This window comes from Cricetulus griseus, chromosome 2 (assembly GCF_003668045.3).
Source record: "Cricetulus griseus strain 17A/GY chromosome 2, alternate assembly CriGri-PICRH-1.0, whole genome shotgun sequence".
Lineage (NCBI taxonomy): Eukaryota > Metazoa > Chordata > Mammalia > Rodentia > Cricetidae > Cricetulus > Cricetulus griseus.
Window position 1 is genome coordinate 236,133,469 of NC_048595.1, and position 14,645 is coordinate 236,148,113.

At 38.2% G+C, this 14,645-nt stretch overlaps 1 protein-coding gene across 3 annotated transcripts in view; it reads left to right on the top strand.

The window, feature by feature from the left end:
- Nucleotides 1-14,645, top strand: part of LOC100770363 (ubiquitin carboxyl-terminal hydrolase 14) — a 44,872-nt gene that overhangs the window by 19,021 nt on the left and 11,206 nt on the right. For 2 of the 3 annotated variants that reach the window (XM_027403641.2, XM_027403640.2), the window contains exons 7-12: nucleotides 1,427-1,557; nucleotides 3,743-3,832; nucleotides 4,175-4,257; nucleotides 9,739-9,853; nucleotides 12,140-12,205; nucleotides 12,655-12,747. In XM_027403641.2, coding sequence (XP_027259442.1) covers nucleotides 1,427-1,557; nucleotides 3,743-3,832; nucleotides 4,175-4,257; nucleotides 9,739-9,853; nucleotides 12,140-12,205; nucleotides 12,655-12,747 — 578 coding nt within the window. The remainder of the gene's footprint in view (nucleotides 1-1,426; nucleotides 1,558-3,742; nucleotides 3,833-4,174; nucleotides 4,258-9,738; nucleotides 9,854-12,139; nucleotides 12,206-12,654; nucleotides 12,748-14,645) is intronic. The other variant, XM_027403642.2, reaches the window with a different exon arrangement.

Genomic DNA, 14,645 nt, shown 5'->3' on the forward strand with positions numbered 1-14,645 from the left:
GCCAGGGCTACATAAAGAGACCACGTCTCAAAATAAATGATCAAACAAATAGCAACAAATTTCGTTTTGGAGTGTTGCTTCATTCATATGGAATATCTTTACCCTTGCATAAAATAACTTGAAATGTATCCGGATTACAAACCAATGATTTTTTTTTTTTTTAAATAAACTTTTGAAGTGGAGCCTGAGGCCAGAAGATTATAAGGCCAAGGCTAAGGTGGAGTATAAGCAATAGAAAGACCCTGTCTTTAAAAGAAGTAAAATAACCCTTTGGGGTTTTTGTCTGTTTAGTGTATGTTCATGTAGGTGCATTTTTATGTATTGTGTGTATTTGTACATGTGGAGCCAGAGGTCAGCCTCAGGTGTTGTTCTTCAGCCTTGTTTGAGATGAGGCCTTTAATTGGCCTGGAGCTTGCCAGTTAGGCAAGTCTTGGTGGTCATCGGGCCCAGGGATCTTTGTGTTCCCATCTCTCTACTGTCTCCAGCTTTTTATTAGATTCTGGGAATTGAACTGAAGCTCCTGTGCTTTCATGATACACAGTATTGGCTGGGTCGTCTCCCCAGTCCAGACCTTTGGATTTTTTTGTGTTGTAATTTTGTTTGCAGGTTCTATTAGATAAATCTCTGGGAATGACATTAGGAGATGATAGAAATAAGTTTTAGTAGTTTGATGTGATTGTTGTAAAAAAAAAAAACTTAAGTTGATGATAATAAAGAAGTAATATTTATAAGAATAAATCGTAACTACTGTGTTTGTGGTGCTAAGGATTGAACCTAGGGCCTCATGCAAGCCAAGTGTGCTCCTTCCTGCTAAGCTATTTGACATTCTTTAAAGGACCAATATCATGAGCTGCGTCACTGTGCCAGAGGCATTTGACACTGTAGTTATTGCAGAGCCTCCGCTTTATTATTGAGAGAGGATGTCATGAAGTCCAGTATGGCCTTCAGCTCAAGATCTTATTGCCATTCCCTCTTGAGAAATGGGATTATAGGTGCATACCACCATGCCTGACTAGAAAAGAGTTATCTCTTCAGTAATTGGATTAGATAAGCTTTTGTTTTTTTGTTTTGTTTTTTGTTTTTTGTTTTTCGAGACAGGGTTTCTCTGTGGCTTTTGGAGGCTGTCCTGGAACTAACTCTTGTAGCCCAGACTGGTCTCAAACTCACAGAGATCCGCCTCCTGAGTGCTGGGATTAAAGGCATGCCCACCAACGCCCGATAATAAAAGCTTAGATAAGCTTTTATAGCAGGCTTTTCCTCAGAAGTTTTATTTAAATGTAAGTCACATATCATACAGGTCACCCATGAATTGTGTCTGTCATTGTTCATAGTGTTGTATAATGTTAGAACATTTTCATCACTACAGAACAACCATATATTAAATATGTTACTGTTTTTCTAAATCAGTATTTGTTTTCTTTTTAAGCCCTTAGAGATTTGTTTGATTCCATGGATAAAACTTCTTCTAGTATACCACCTATTATTCTACTGCAGTTTTTGCATATGGCTTTCCCACAGTTTGCGGAGAAGGGTGAACAAGGACAATATCTTCAGCAGGTAACCCGTGATAGGTTTCTCTCATTTTGTAAATGAAAAAACTTAGATTATCTTTTCCTGTTTGTATGTGTAATTGTGGGTGCACGATTGTCACACTGTGTGTGTGGTTGTCAGAGTACAACCCCTGGTGTTGGTCCTTGCCTTCTTTTCAACTTAAGACAGAGCCACTCTTGATTTTCTACTGTGTACTCCAGGCTAGCTAGCCTACAGGCTTCTGGGGATTCTCCTCTCTACTGGTAGAAGCACTAGGATTACAAATGCTCAAGCTACATGTCTGGCTTTGACATGGGTTCTAGGGATTGAAACTCAGGTCCTTATGCTTGGACAGTAAACACTTTCCCCACTTAGCCATCTCTTTAACCAAAACTTAGGTTTTTGTACTTATTATATAATTGGAATATAGTTAGAAACACAGGTATGTATCTGCTCTTGTTCACATCATTATCTCTTGCCTAGGGTGTGGCTATCATTTTAGCTGGTCATCTTGATGTTTTATCCCTGTATATTTTGTCGCACAGGCCCTGGTGTCCTTTTAAAAATTCAAATAAGGGGAGGGATAGGAGGAAATGATTAAGTACTGCCTTAGCATAATCAAAGCTCTGGGTTTGATTGCTAGCTCCCAAAATAGATAAATTAAAAATAAGTGGGGTTTGGGGCTGGAGAGATTACTCTCCTTGTATTTCATTTTTTTCATATTTTTTCATATATATATATTTTTTAATTATGAGCATTTGTTGCTTTTCCAGATCTAAATTCTGTTCCCAGCATCCATGTTGGGTAGCTCACAACTACTCTTGAAGTACAGTCTCAGGGGCGTATGCTCTTGTGTTCTTTCTCTCTGTGGTACTCCCCATATGTGGCATACATTCAAACATGCACACATACACAGTAAAAAAAAAAATGACTATTAAAAAATGGTACTGTATTAGTTTTTTGTTTGTTAACTTACAGTGGTTTTGTGCCCCAGTCTAAATCCCCTTGCTTCTCTGAATTTATCATGTTCTGATTTTATCATGTCCTTTTCATTGCTCACTTTTCTCCGGCCTTATGCTCTTTTCTCTTGCTAAAATACGAGTGCCTTCTTTGTTCATTTATGTGCATGGTTATGGCTGGTTCTTTTAGGCCTCAGCACTTTCTACTTCCTCCCCAAATCTTCTTCAGTTCTCACCTGGCTGTCTCTAGCTCCATCCCTACATGTATTCTTATAGATTCACTATTGGGACCTTTTCCATTTCTTCACTGAAAATTTGAAATATCTGCAGTAGTATAGCTCAACTAGGAGCACAAAATCTGCTGGATAAATTTTCTGAAATTTTTTACTTTTTGAAAGATCTTATACCAGTTTAGTTAAAGTAGTTATTTTTGCATGATTAAAAAAACAAGGGATTGAAGGTATAGTTCAGTGGTTAAGAGTGCTTGTTCTTCCAGAGGACCCAGGTTCAGTTCTCAGCAGTCAGATTAGGTGGCTCTCAATTGCCTATAATTCCAGTTCCAGGAATCTAACACGCTCTTTAAGGTGTTTGTGGGACCCACACACATGTGATGCACATATGTACTCAGGAACATGTACACAGATATATGAATACTTTAAACATTTTAGAAAAATTTAATTTCTAGTTATTTTGTATGAAGTGTGTGTATGCATTTGTGAGCTGGGATGTGTATGGCATAGTACATAGATGGAGGTAAAAGGATTATGTTCAGAGGTAATCTTACCTGTTGAGCTATCTTCCCAGCCTCTGTGTGTGTACATGGGTGGGGAGGGGGGTTGAGACAGTCTTGCTGTGTAACCCATGCAGGCCTCCAACTTAGATGTTTGTACCCTAACCTGGCCTCAAATTGGTGGCCATCTTCCTGCCTGTTTTTTTTCTGAGTGCTGAGAAGAAGATGTGCACTGCAGTGTCCAGGTAACAAGTTCTGTTTATTTTGAGACAGGATTTTGCTGTGTAACCCAGACTGGTCTGGAACTATGTGTAGATCAGGCAGCCTTCAATTTGTGGCAATTCTCTTACCTCTGCCTCCCAAGTGTGGGATTGTAGGTGTGCATCATCATGCCCAGCTCTGCATGAACATTTTTAAAAAGAAAATACTTTTCTTCCTTAAGGAAACTATTACTACTTTGGAAGAATTTTATAGCTTAAACAGTGTTACAACCAGGACAGACGTATTTCATTTTAAATCACAGGATGCTAACGAGTGCTGGGTACAAATGATGCGAGTGTTGCAACAGAAACTAGAAGCCATAGAGGATGACTCTGCGACAGAGGTGAGCGAGGTGTGTTTGTGTTCAGACACTCACAGGCTACTTTGTGTTTTATTTTCATTTTCTTTTTGTCTTTTTTTTTTTTTTTGGAATGGCTTTAATAAATACATCTTAATAGGTAGATATCTGCTGGAATACTTCCCATGCTCAGCCTGTACTTAGAATTGAAGGACTTGCATTTTGGTCTTATTTGTAAGCATAACCTATAGATATTTATTGAATATGTTTAGTCTTTTGGTAATGCTTTTGAATCATAGGTTGAAATACACAAAAGGCCTACATTTATGGATTAGTGAACTGGGTTGTGTTGAAATCTACAAAAAGTAAAACTAGAATTTTCTTTTTAATTTTCAGACAGATTCTTCTGCATCAGCAGTGACACCTTCTAAAAAGAAAAGCTTAATTGATCAGTTTTTTGGTGTTGAGTTTGAAACTACGTATCCTTATTGAGTCAAGATTTGTATAGACTGTATTCATAATTTATAGGAAGTAAATTGTCACTAAAGAGCATAGTTGGCTGATTGGCATTGGAGGGTAAAAAGATTCATCAGGGTTCCATGCCTAAAAAATCTGTAATTTGAATGGGGAATTAATAAAATAGTCATTCAGTAATTTTGAACTTGAGATAACCTTAGCAATATTATTTCTCTTTTTTTTTCCTTAAATATTTATGCGTATATGTGTGTTGGGGGGGATATGCAATGGGTGTAGGTGTTTAAGAAGTCCAGGGGCATCAGATTCCCTGAAGCTAGAGTTACAGGTAGTTGTGAGCACCTGACATGGGTGCTGGGAATCAAATTCAGGTCCTCTGGAAGACCTCGGGGCTGGAGAGATGGCTCAGAGGTTAAGAGCACTGGCTACTCTTCTAGAGGTCCCAAGTTCAATTCCCAGCAACCACATGGTGCCTCACAACCATCTATTATGAGATCTGGTGCCCCTTTCTAGCCTGCAAGCGCATATGCAGGCAGAACACTGTGTACATAGTAAATAGATAAACCGTTAAAAAAAACACCTTTATCAGTGTGTCTCATTAATTCACTAGTATGGGATTTCTCCAGCTTCTTTAGGCATTTAGTGCTATGAACTTTCTTCTTAGCACTGCTTTCATTGTGTCCTATAAGTTTAGGTAGGTTGTGTGGTCATTGTCATTGAATTTTAGAAAGTCTTTAATTTTTTTCTTTATTTCTTCTTTGACCCAGTGGTGATTTAGTTGAGCATTGTTCAATTTCTGTGAGTTTGTGGGCTTTCTGCAATTAGTGTTGTTATTGAATTCTAAATTTAAGTCATGGTGATCCCATAAGATACAGGGGGGTTATCCCTTTTTTTTTTTTTTTTTTTTTTGTTATTTGTTGAGTTTTGCTTTGTTACCGAGTATATGATCTACTTTAGAGAAGATTCCGTGGGTGGTGAGAAGAAGGTATATTTTTTGGTGTTTGGGTGGAATGTTCTGTAGATGTCTATTAAGCTCATTTGAGTCATAACATATGTTAGTTCCTTTATTTCTCTCTTAAATTTCTGTCTGGTAGACCTGTCTAGTGATGAGAGTGGAGTGTTGAAGTCTCCCCACTATTAGTGTGTGGGCTTGATGTGTGATTTAAACTTTAGTAGTGTTTCTTTTACAAATGAGAGTGTCCTTATATTTGGGGCATAGATGTTCAGAATCAAGACTTGTTGGATTTTTCCTGCAATGAATATGAAATATCCTTCATTTCTTTTGATTACTTTTAGTTTGACGTCTATTTTGTTAGATATTAGGATAGCTATATCTGCTTGTTTCTTAGGTCCATTGATTGGAAAATCTTTCCCCAGCCCTTTACTCTGAGTTATTGTCTGTCTTTGAAGTTGAGGTTTGTTTTGGATTCTGTCTTCATATCCATTCTGTAAGCCTGTGTCTTTTTATAGGTGAATTGAGTTCATTGATATTAAGGGATATTAATGTCCAGTGATTGCTAGTTCCTGTTAGTTTTGTTTTTATTGTTGATGGTATTGTGTGTGCATTTCCCTTCTTTGGGTTTTGCTGCTGTGAGACTTATCTATTGCCTATGTTTTTTTGGTTGTAGCTAACTTCCTTGGGTTGGAGTTTTCCTTCTAGTACTTTCTGTAGGACTGGATTTGTGGATAGGTATTGTTTAAGTCTGGTTTTGTCATGGAATATTGTTTTCTCTGTCTATGGTGATTGAAAGCTTTGCTTGGATTAGTAGTCTGGGCTGGCACTGTCTGCATAATGCCTGTCTAGGATGTTCTGGCTTTCATGTTTCCATTGAGAAGTCAGATATAAATCTGATAGGTCTGCCTTTGTATGTATGTTACTTGGCCTTTTTCCTTTGCAGCTCTTAATATTCTTTCTTTATTCTGTATGTTTAGTATTTGATTATTATGAGGTGAGGGGACTTTTTTTCTTTTCTTTTTGGTCCAATCCATTTGGTGTTTTGTATTTTCATAGGCATGTCCTTCTTTAGGTTGGGAAGGTTTTCTTCTGTGATTTTGTTAAATACATTTTCTGTGCCTTTGAGCTGGTATTCTCCTTTCTGTATCCCTATTAGAGATATGATCTGAGGACCAAAAGGAAATAAACTGGCTCACACATGTGTTCCTCTCATAGCTCTTTATTTTTCAAGAATGAAGGCTTTTTATTCTTTTTATTCTTCTAAAAATATTCTTGCCAAAAGCTCTCTTTAAGATTTCTCTCTAAAAATTCTGTCCTCAAAAGTTCTTTCTCTAAAAGCTTGCTTAAAGTTCTTTTAAGATTTAAAAGTTGCTTCTAAAAATTCTTCCTATTTCACAAGGCTTCTAGTTTTTATATCCATAGGTATATGTAACAACTCTGACAGTAGGACATGCATATCTCTCAGAGCCAGGAAGTCCAGTAAGATTATGAGAAATGTGGGCGCCTCGGGGAGACATGACTTGCAATACATGCTGTCAGCTGATTAAAGGGGGTTTCTCAGCACTGTATCAGAGGGAAAAACTAAGGCTATGTAGTGAGAGATCCTGAGGTTGCAGCTTTTACTGTTGACTGCCTGGTGAGGAGGAATTCCTTTCTCTGGGGCCTATTTGAGAATACGAAGCACCCAATATGTATTCTACATACAGCCAAATTCATAGAAACAAATCTTCTGGAGCTGATAACCTAGAATGTTAATTGCTACTTCTGTAATAAATGATAAAGGCTTCTAGCATATTTTCTGTTAAGAATTTGTTGGCTTTAACATTCTCTTTGACCAATGTATCTGTTTCCTCTAGTGTATCTTCAGTACCTGAGATTCTGTCTTCCATCTCTTGTATTCTGTTGTTTATGCTTGCATCATTAGTTCCTGAAAATTTACTCAGATTTTTCCCTTTCCAGAATTTCCTTGGTTTGTGTTTTATTATTATATTTATTATTATTATTATTATTATTATTATTATTATTATTATTATTTGCCTCTATTTCAATTTTAAGTCTTGAACCGTTTCTTTCACCTGTTTGATTGGTTTCCTTTAAGGAATTTGTTGATTTCTTCCAATTTTTTGTCTTTTCCTCCATCTCTTTAAGGGAATTTTTCATTTCCTCTTTAAGTGTCTCAGTCATCTTGATAAACTTATTTTTTAGTTTTCTTCTGCTTCATCTGCTTTGGCATGTTCAGGTCTTGTTGCTGTAGAGCCACTAGTTTCTCATGGTGCCATATTGCTCTTTGTGTTGTTGAGTGTATTCTTATACTGTTGTCTACCCCTCCCTTCCTCCAGTCCGTACAGTTGGTGCCTGTGCTTCAGGGGTTCTCTCTCCCTCCAATTGGTGTTGTTGGGGAGTGTGGCCCTGTTGATTGATTCTCCAAGTGTTGGGAGGACTAAGGCTCCTCCAGATGCAGGTGAGGCCATAACTCCAATGGTCACTGCAGCTGCAGGTGGGACCACTGCTCTGGAGATCACTCCTCTACGTGCAGGCAGGTCTGAGGCTCTTTTGGTCACTAATGTGGCTGGGTATCTCACACAGAGGATTTTACTGGATCCTGGCTGGAACACAGGTGCTTTTTCCCAGAGGTACTTATTAAGATAATTTCTGGAAGCTGCTGCTGTGATGCTTCCAGGCTGCTCAGCCACTGATGCTCTCTCCACAGTAATTTATCTCATAGAAAAGTTTCACTCACATGAAATTAGTGTATTAATAATGTAATGAATTCAAGGAACTGCTGTTTTCTGAGTTATGAGTAGAAATCTGAAGAGCATGGTTTCTCATCTTTTGATTGTTAAGATCTTACCAGAATGACAGCTTATCTTGTTGTGGTCTGATAATAGCTGCTGGTATGCAAATGAGTATTCTTAGAGCATTTTTCAGTGAATCTTTTTTTTCCTTGTTTTGTTATTAGTTCAAATTAGAAACAAGCTTGCTTCACATGTCAATCCCTTCTCCTCTCCCTCCCCTTCCCCCAGCCTCCCACCTGCCCCCCACCCTGTCCACCCTCACTCCCCAGGCAGGGTAGGGCCCTTGATGGGGGCTCCCCAAAGTGTCCACCACATCATCCTGGGCCGGGACTAGGCCATCCCCGCCCTGTGTCCAAGCCAAGAGTGCATCCCTTCACGTGGGATGGGCTCTCAAAGTCCCTTCTTACACCAGGGAAAAATACTAATCCACTACTAGGGCCCCCCTAGAGTGCAGAGGCCTCCTCGTTGACATCCATGTTCAGGGGTCTGGATCAGTCCTGTGATGGCCTCCCAGACAGCAGTCTGGGGTCCATGTGCTCCCCCTTGTTCAGGCCATTTGATTCTGTGGGTTTCACCAGCCTGGTACCGACCCCTTTTGTTCTTCATTCCTCCCTCTCTGCAACTGGGCTCCAGAGTTCAGGTCAGTGTGTATCTGTGGGTGTCTGCCTCTGCTTCCATCAGCCCCTGGATGAGGACTCTAGGATGCCATAAAAAGTAGTCATCAGTCTCATTATAGGGGAAGGGCATTTAGGTTATCTTCTCCACCATTGCCTAGATTGTCAGTTTGTGTCACCCTTGTAGATCTCTGGAAATCTCACTAGATCTCTCCTCAGACTTTTAATGGCTCCCTCTGATATGGTATCTCTCATCCTGCTCTCCTTTATTCTTCCCCCAACTCAACATTTCTGCTCCTCCATTTCCTCCTCTCCCCTCCTCTTTTCCTCCTCTCATTCTGGCAGCTCCCTCTCCCCTACCCTCATGCTCCCAATTAGCTTAGGGGTTCCTGCCCCTCCATGCATTTTTCCCTTAGAGTCTTTCTTGTTTCCTAGTTTCTTTGGTGAAGAAGATTGTAGGCTGGTAATCTTTTGCTCTATGTCTAAAATTCATATATGAGTGAGTACATACCATGTTTGTCTTTTTGTGACTGGGTTACCTCACTCAGGATGGTTTCTTCTAGTTCCATCCATTTGCCTGTGAATTTCAAGATTCCATTGCTTTTTCTGCTGAGTAGTACTCCATTGTATAAATGTACCATATTTTCTCTATCCATTCTTCAGTTGAGGGGCATCTATGTTGCTTCCAGGTTCTGGCTATTACAAACAATGCTGCTATGAACATGGTTGAACATGGTCCCTGTTGTATGGACATGCATTATTTGGGTATATGCCCAAGAGAGGAATTGCGGTATCTTGGGGTAGACTGATTCCCATTTTTCTGAGCAACGGCCATACTGATTTCCAGAGTGGTCTTACAAGTTTGCATTCCCACCAGCAATGGAGGAGTGTTCCTTTTTCTCCATATCCTCTCTAGCATAGATTGTCATTGGGGTTTTTGATTTTAACCATTTTGGTCAGTGTAAGATGGTATCTCAGAGTTGCATTTTTCAGTGAAACTTTATTGGAGACTATTGTTTAAAATAATTCAATGAATGGGTATTGGTAACTATAGGATAATTTATTCTTTTCAAGATTAATTAACAAATTGGATAGCTTGTTGCCATTCCTTAATTTGCAAAGCATGAAATGTACGGAATCTGAAGAAGAGGAGGTCACCAAAGGAAAGGAAAATCAACTTCAGCTTAGTTGTTTCATCAACCAAGAAGTTAAATATCTTTTCACAGGGCTTAAATTGGTAAGGAAACCATGGCTGAGCGTCATGTGGGTTCTGTATTTGTGAATATGCTTGTTGGTAAAAGTTTATTAACTCAAAGGTGCTCCTTGCTGTGCTTTGCTGGTTATTTGCAGAGGAGTTGTGCATGCACAGATTGTGGGGTTTTGTGGTATGTGTGAGGAGTTCAGAGGGCAATCTTGAGGTGTGTTCCTCTGAAGGTGGGGTTTAAGTGAGTCCACAAGACCCAAGATAACATGCATTAGGATTGATCTGAGTGTGAGTTAGGGTGCTATTGGTTATAAGTTAAGCACTGTAAGTGAAATAAGATGTCTTTAAATGGTTTCCACATAAGGTTATCTGTTAATGGAAAGGTGACTAGAAGTTTGCAAGAACCTACCCAGTGTTTCTCCTAATTCAGTGCTCATGGTGCCATCAATAAAACATAGCTAGTCTGAGTACCAAAAATTAACTGTGTAGTTGAAAGTCACATTTGAATTGGTCTTTTAACTAATAAAGCATTATTAACATAGTTTCATAGATTACTGAATACAAGTTATCATAAAAATGAAATGTGAATGTTAATTGGAGTTAGAATGGAATGCCCTGACAAGGGACTCTGCAGGTAGTTTTCTTAATTTTGTAAAACTTTAAGAAAACTATACTTCAGAGTCCTAGATGCAACTTGATAACATTGCATTATGTTACGTATAACTTGCTGGTGAATACTTCAACACAGATGTGTATGTACATGTGTATACACTGTGTAGTTGGGGAACACTGTCTACCAGCACACTGACTTCCAGCTATACTTTCTTGAAAAAAAAAATTGCTGAATTGGGTGGGCTTCTTCTTCTTTTTCTTTTATAATTTTAAAGATTGTGTTTGGAGTTTTTTGGTTTTTTTTTTTTTTTTGAGAAACAGTTTCTCTGTGTATCCCTTGAATTTTCTCTGAGGAGCAGGCTGGCCTTGAACTCAGAGATCCACCTGCTTCTGTTTCCTAATTGCTAGGAATAAAGACATGTGCCACCACCACTCAGCTATTTGTATGGGTTTTCTGAAGACATTTTACTTCATTTTTCACCTTTGCATGCTTTGTTTTAAAGCAGTGATTCATTTTATAATGTGATTGGTAATTTTTAAAAAATCAGAGTTACACAATTGTACGATACTGTAACTATAAGCCGTAAGTTCTTTTAGTTCATGTTTAGTTTTGCATATATATACATATATATTTATATATATGTGTGTGTATATATATATGCATGTAGATATATATTGGTAATAATAGAATATTTATTACATGTCGACTATATGCTAGACTGTGTCCCAAGTTTTAAGCCTGCCCTAACTTGTGTCATTTTTAAATTACTCTGAAATGGAGACTTTAACAAATGTGACCAGAGGAGATAAATTGTAGCTAAAGACTTCTTCTCATCCCTTTGACCAGTGGTTCTCAACCTTCCTAATGCTGTGACCCTTTAATACAGTTCTTCATGTTGTGGTGATCCCCAGCTAAAAATTAGTATTTGTAGCTACTCTGTAACTAATTTTGCTACTGTTTTGAATCATAGTGTAAATAGTGATGTGCAGGATATCTGATGTCTGATCTGTGTGAAAGGGTCAGTTGACATCCCCAAAGAGGTTGCAACCCACAGGTTGAGAACCACTGCCTCTGATTAACAAGTTTTCTTTGTTAATTCTTCTCAGATTTAAAATTAACCTAATTGATGTTGGCAGGCTTTTATATATAATGATGAAGAATAGGGGTTTTCCTACATTCTCTTTATTTCTAGTATGAGTATTCTGATTATTCAATGTTACAGGGTGACAGGAAGCTTTAGTATTAATAAAATAACAATAACAATATCCTTTCTTTGACTTTGAGCAACATTGTATCTGAGGCTTTTGTGTGTGTGTGTGTGTGTGTGTGTGTGTGTGTGTGTGTGTGTGTGTGTCTGTTTTAGTTTGTTGTTTTTCAAGACAGGGTTTCTCTGTTTAATAACTCTGGCTTGCCTTGAAGTCACAGAGATCTGCCTGCCTTTGCCTCCTGAGTTTTGGGATTAAAGTGTCGGTCACCACCACCTGGTAGGAAGAATTCTTAATAGTATATATGATTTCTTATAAATACTGAGTAAAGTCTTAAAAAAATACCTTTCCATGTCATGTTTATTCTGATTTTCACTGGGAGAAATTCACTGATATATTATTAATTAAATAGTGCTGCTTTTAAAAATTAGACTGTCATTTTGTTTTGCAGAAAATAGTTGTAAAATCTGATGTTTGGTTGTCTATAATGTCCCTTTTTAGCGACTTCAGGAAGAAATTACTAAACAGTCTCCAACATTGCAGAGAAATGCTTTGTACATCAAATCTGTAAGTTATATATTTCCTTTTGAAATTGAATTCCATTTTATTGAAAGGGTTTGGGGCAGGGAGGTGGCTCAGCAGGCAAACTGTTGTCAAAGCTGGGTAGGCATGGCTTCCTGCTTTTAATCCCAGGGTGCTGCAGGTGGAGCTGGCTCGTTGGACTAGTCAGAACAGTGAATTCTGAGTTCACACAAGATAGAAAAGGTGAGGAGTGATTGAGAAAGACACCTGCTGTCAATCTTAGCATGCACATTCACACATTTGCACTAGCACACATACATGTGCCCATGTGCCTACACACTTATAAACATGCATGAAAGTACACATGCAGATACTCATCCCCACTATGCACATGCAGAGAAGAGAAAGGGTTCCAGTTAACTTAAAAAAAAAAAAAAACTAAAAAACTTGTTTGACCTTAGATATAAAATATTTCTTCCCATTTCTCTTTTTAGTCTAAGATCAGCCGGCTACCTGCTTACTTAACTATTCAGATGGTTCGATTTTTTTATAAAGAGAAAGAATCTGTGAATGCCAAAGTTCTCAAGGTCAGTAATGAATTTTAATGTATGTATGTTAAATATAATCCTTTGAAGGCAATTCCTAATCTATCATAGATTTGTTATCCTACTAAGAATAGAGTTCAGCTGGCAGTGGTGGCACACACTTTTAATCCCTTTAAGCACTTAGGAGGCAAAGACAGGAAGGTCTCTGAGTTCATGGCTAGTCTGCTCTACAGAGTGAGTTCCAGAACAGTCAGAACTACACAGAGAAACCCTGTCTTGAAAAAACAACAACTAAAAACAAAGAATAGCTTTGAGATAGTTTGGGGTGAATAATATTAGACAGGTGATCCTTAGCCCACAGTGTTTATTGGAATTATGTATTATCCCTTTTGTTTTACACATGCCTGGCTTCTTCCTCCAGCCTCAAACATCTAAGTCTCAGAGTCAGCATTTTATATTTTTCAAAGGATTTTACAGATAATTGTATTATTTCTTGTATACCCCAGAAATACTGCCTTAAATTAGATCCTTCACTTCATAGATCAGATTTGAGGAGATTTGTTGGAAATGAGGACAGAGGTAGTAAGCACACTGCATTGCATTGAAGCACTGCAGAGCTTAAGTAGTGATCCCTTGAACTGTGTTGAATTGGGTGGTCTGTAGTATAGACTTCCCTTGGGAAGAGTTATATGAATGAATCTAGCCTCTGGAGCTGAAATTCATAATATTTTCTGATAGAGTTGTATGTGGAGTTTAAATGTAGCTTGGGTCTCTACTAGTTCTAACATGAATAATAAAAACTCAGGGGCCGATACTGGGGTTCAAGCTGAAGATCAGAGAAGCGAAGTAGCGGAGCCAGTACCTCTTACCTCTACCAAGCTGAAATGGCTATCCTGTCTCCTTCTGCCTTCTAGTCAGTCCTTTCTCACTCCAGCCATTTCACTCCTGTCTCTACCTCCCTAGTGCCTCAGACACCCCAACTTAAGATCGACTCTGCACTTAATGGTGTTGTCATTGTCCTGGAGAAATTGTCACTGTGAGGCCCATTCTCCATTAGGAAACTTCAAAGGTTACTCACTGTTAGGCGTGGTCATGGTTCAATGTAGAAAACTGGTAGAGACTCCAATCTGAAGATATGTAAGGAAGGTAGATAAAACCTTTTTCTAGAATTAGTACTCCATGTAGCCATTAACATCATGACAAAAACTTTAAAATAGTATATATAATAAATATTTAGATAATATTATAAAGCCAAAGAATTATGACATTAGTGGCAATAACATAGTCCTTCAATATTTATTTTTCTTCTGTTCCATATGAGGTGCTCTTCTGACATGAGACAGATTTTGAATTTTCCTTTAACAAGCATGCTTGGGTTTAGAGAAGGAGAGATTCACCCCCAACTCCAAAGCCAGCTTTAATCTTTAATAGGAGTGAGACTACAAAAGAACCATTGCACCATATGTCTATAGAGAAAAGCAGAAACAAACATGTGGGAGGATTTATGAAATTTTATCCTGTTGGAAATATGATAGACTAATAGACCAATTTACTACTTTTCTTGGGACAGTTTTTCTGGATTATTTGTCCCTTTTCTTCAGATGTCTCAATTGTCCAGTGGTCTCTGGATTCCTTAGCTTGATACCTTTATTCTCCTAAAAAGACAAAAATAAAACTCTTCCCCAGCCCTAATTTTGGGGAAGTTCTCCTTTGGCAAGATGTAGCTGATCAAATGAAAAATACTTGTAAGTTAGTTTTGATAAAACGGCCATGTTGCTCGATGAACTATCATCTCTTCTAATTAAGAGCTATCTTGTTCAAATACCATCAAATATTTATTAATTTTGATGGTATCCAGAGCTTCTCTTCACCCGTGGAAACAAAAGCAAAGGCTCTTCCCCAACATGACACATGTTTTGGCTTCCATTCAGAGATCAAGA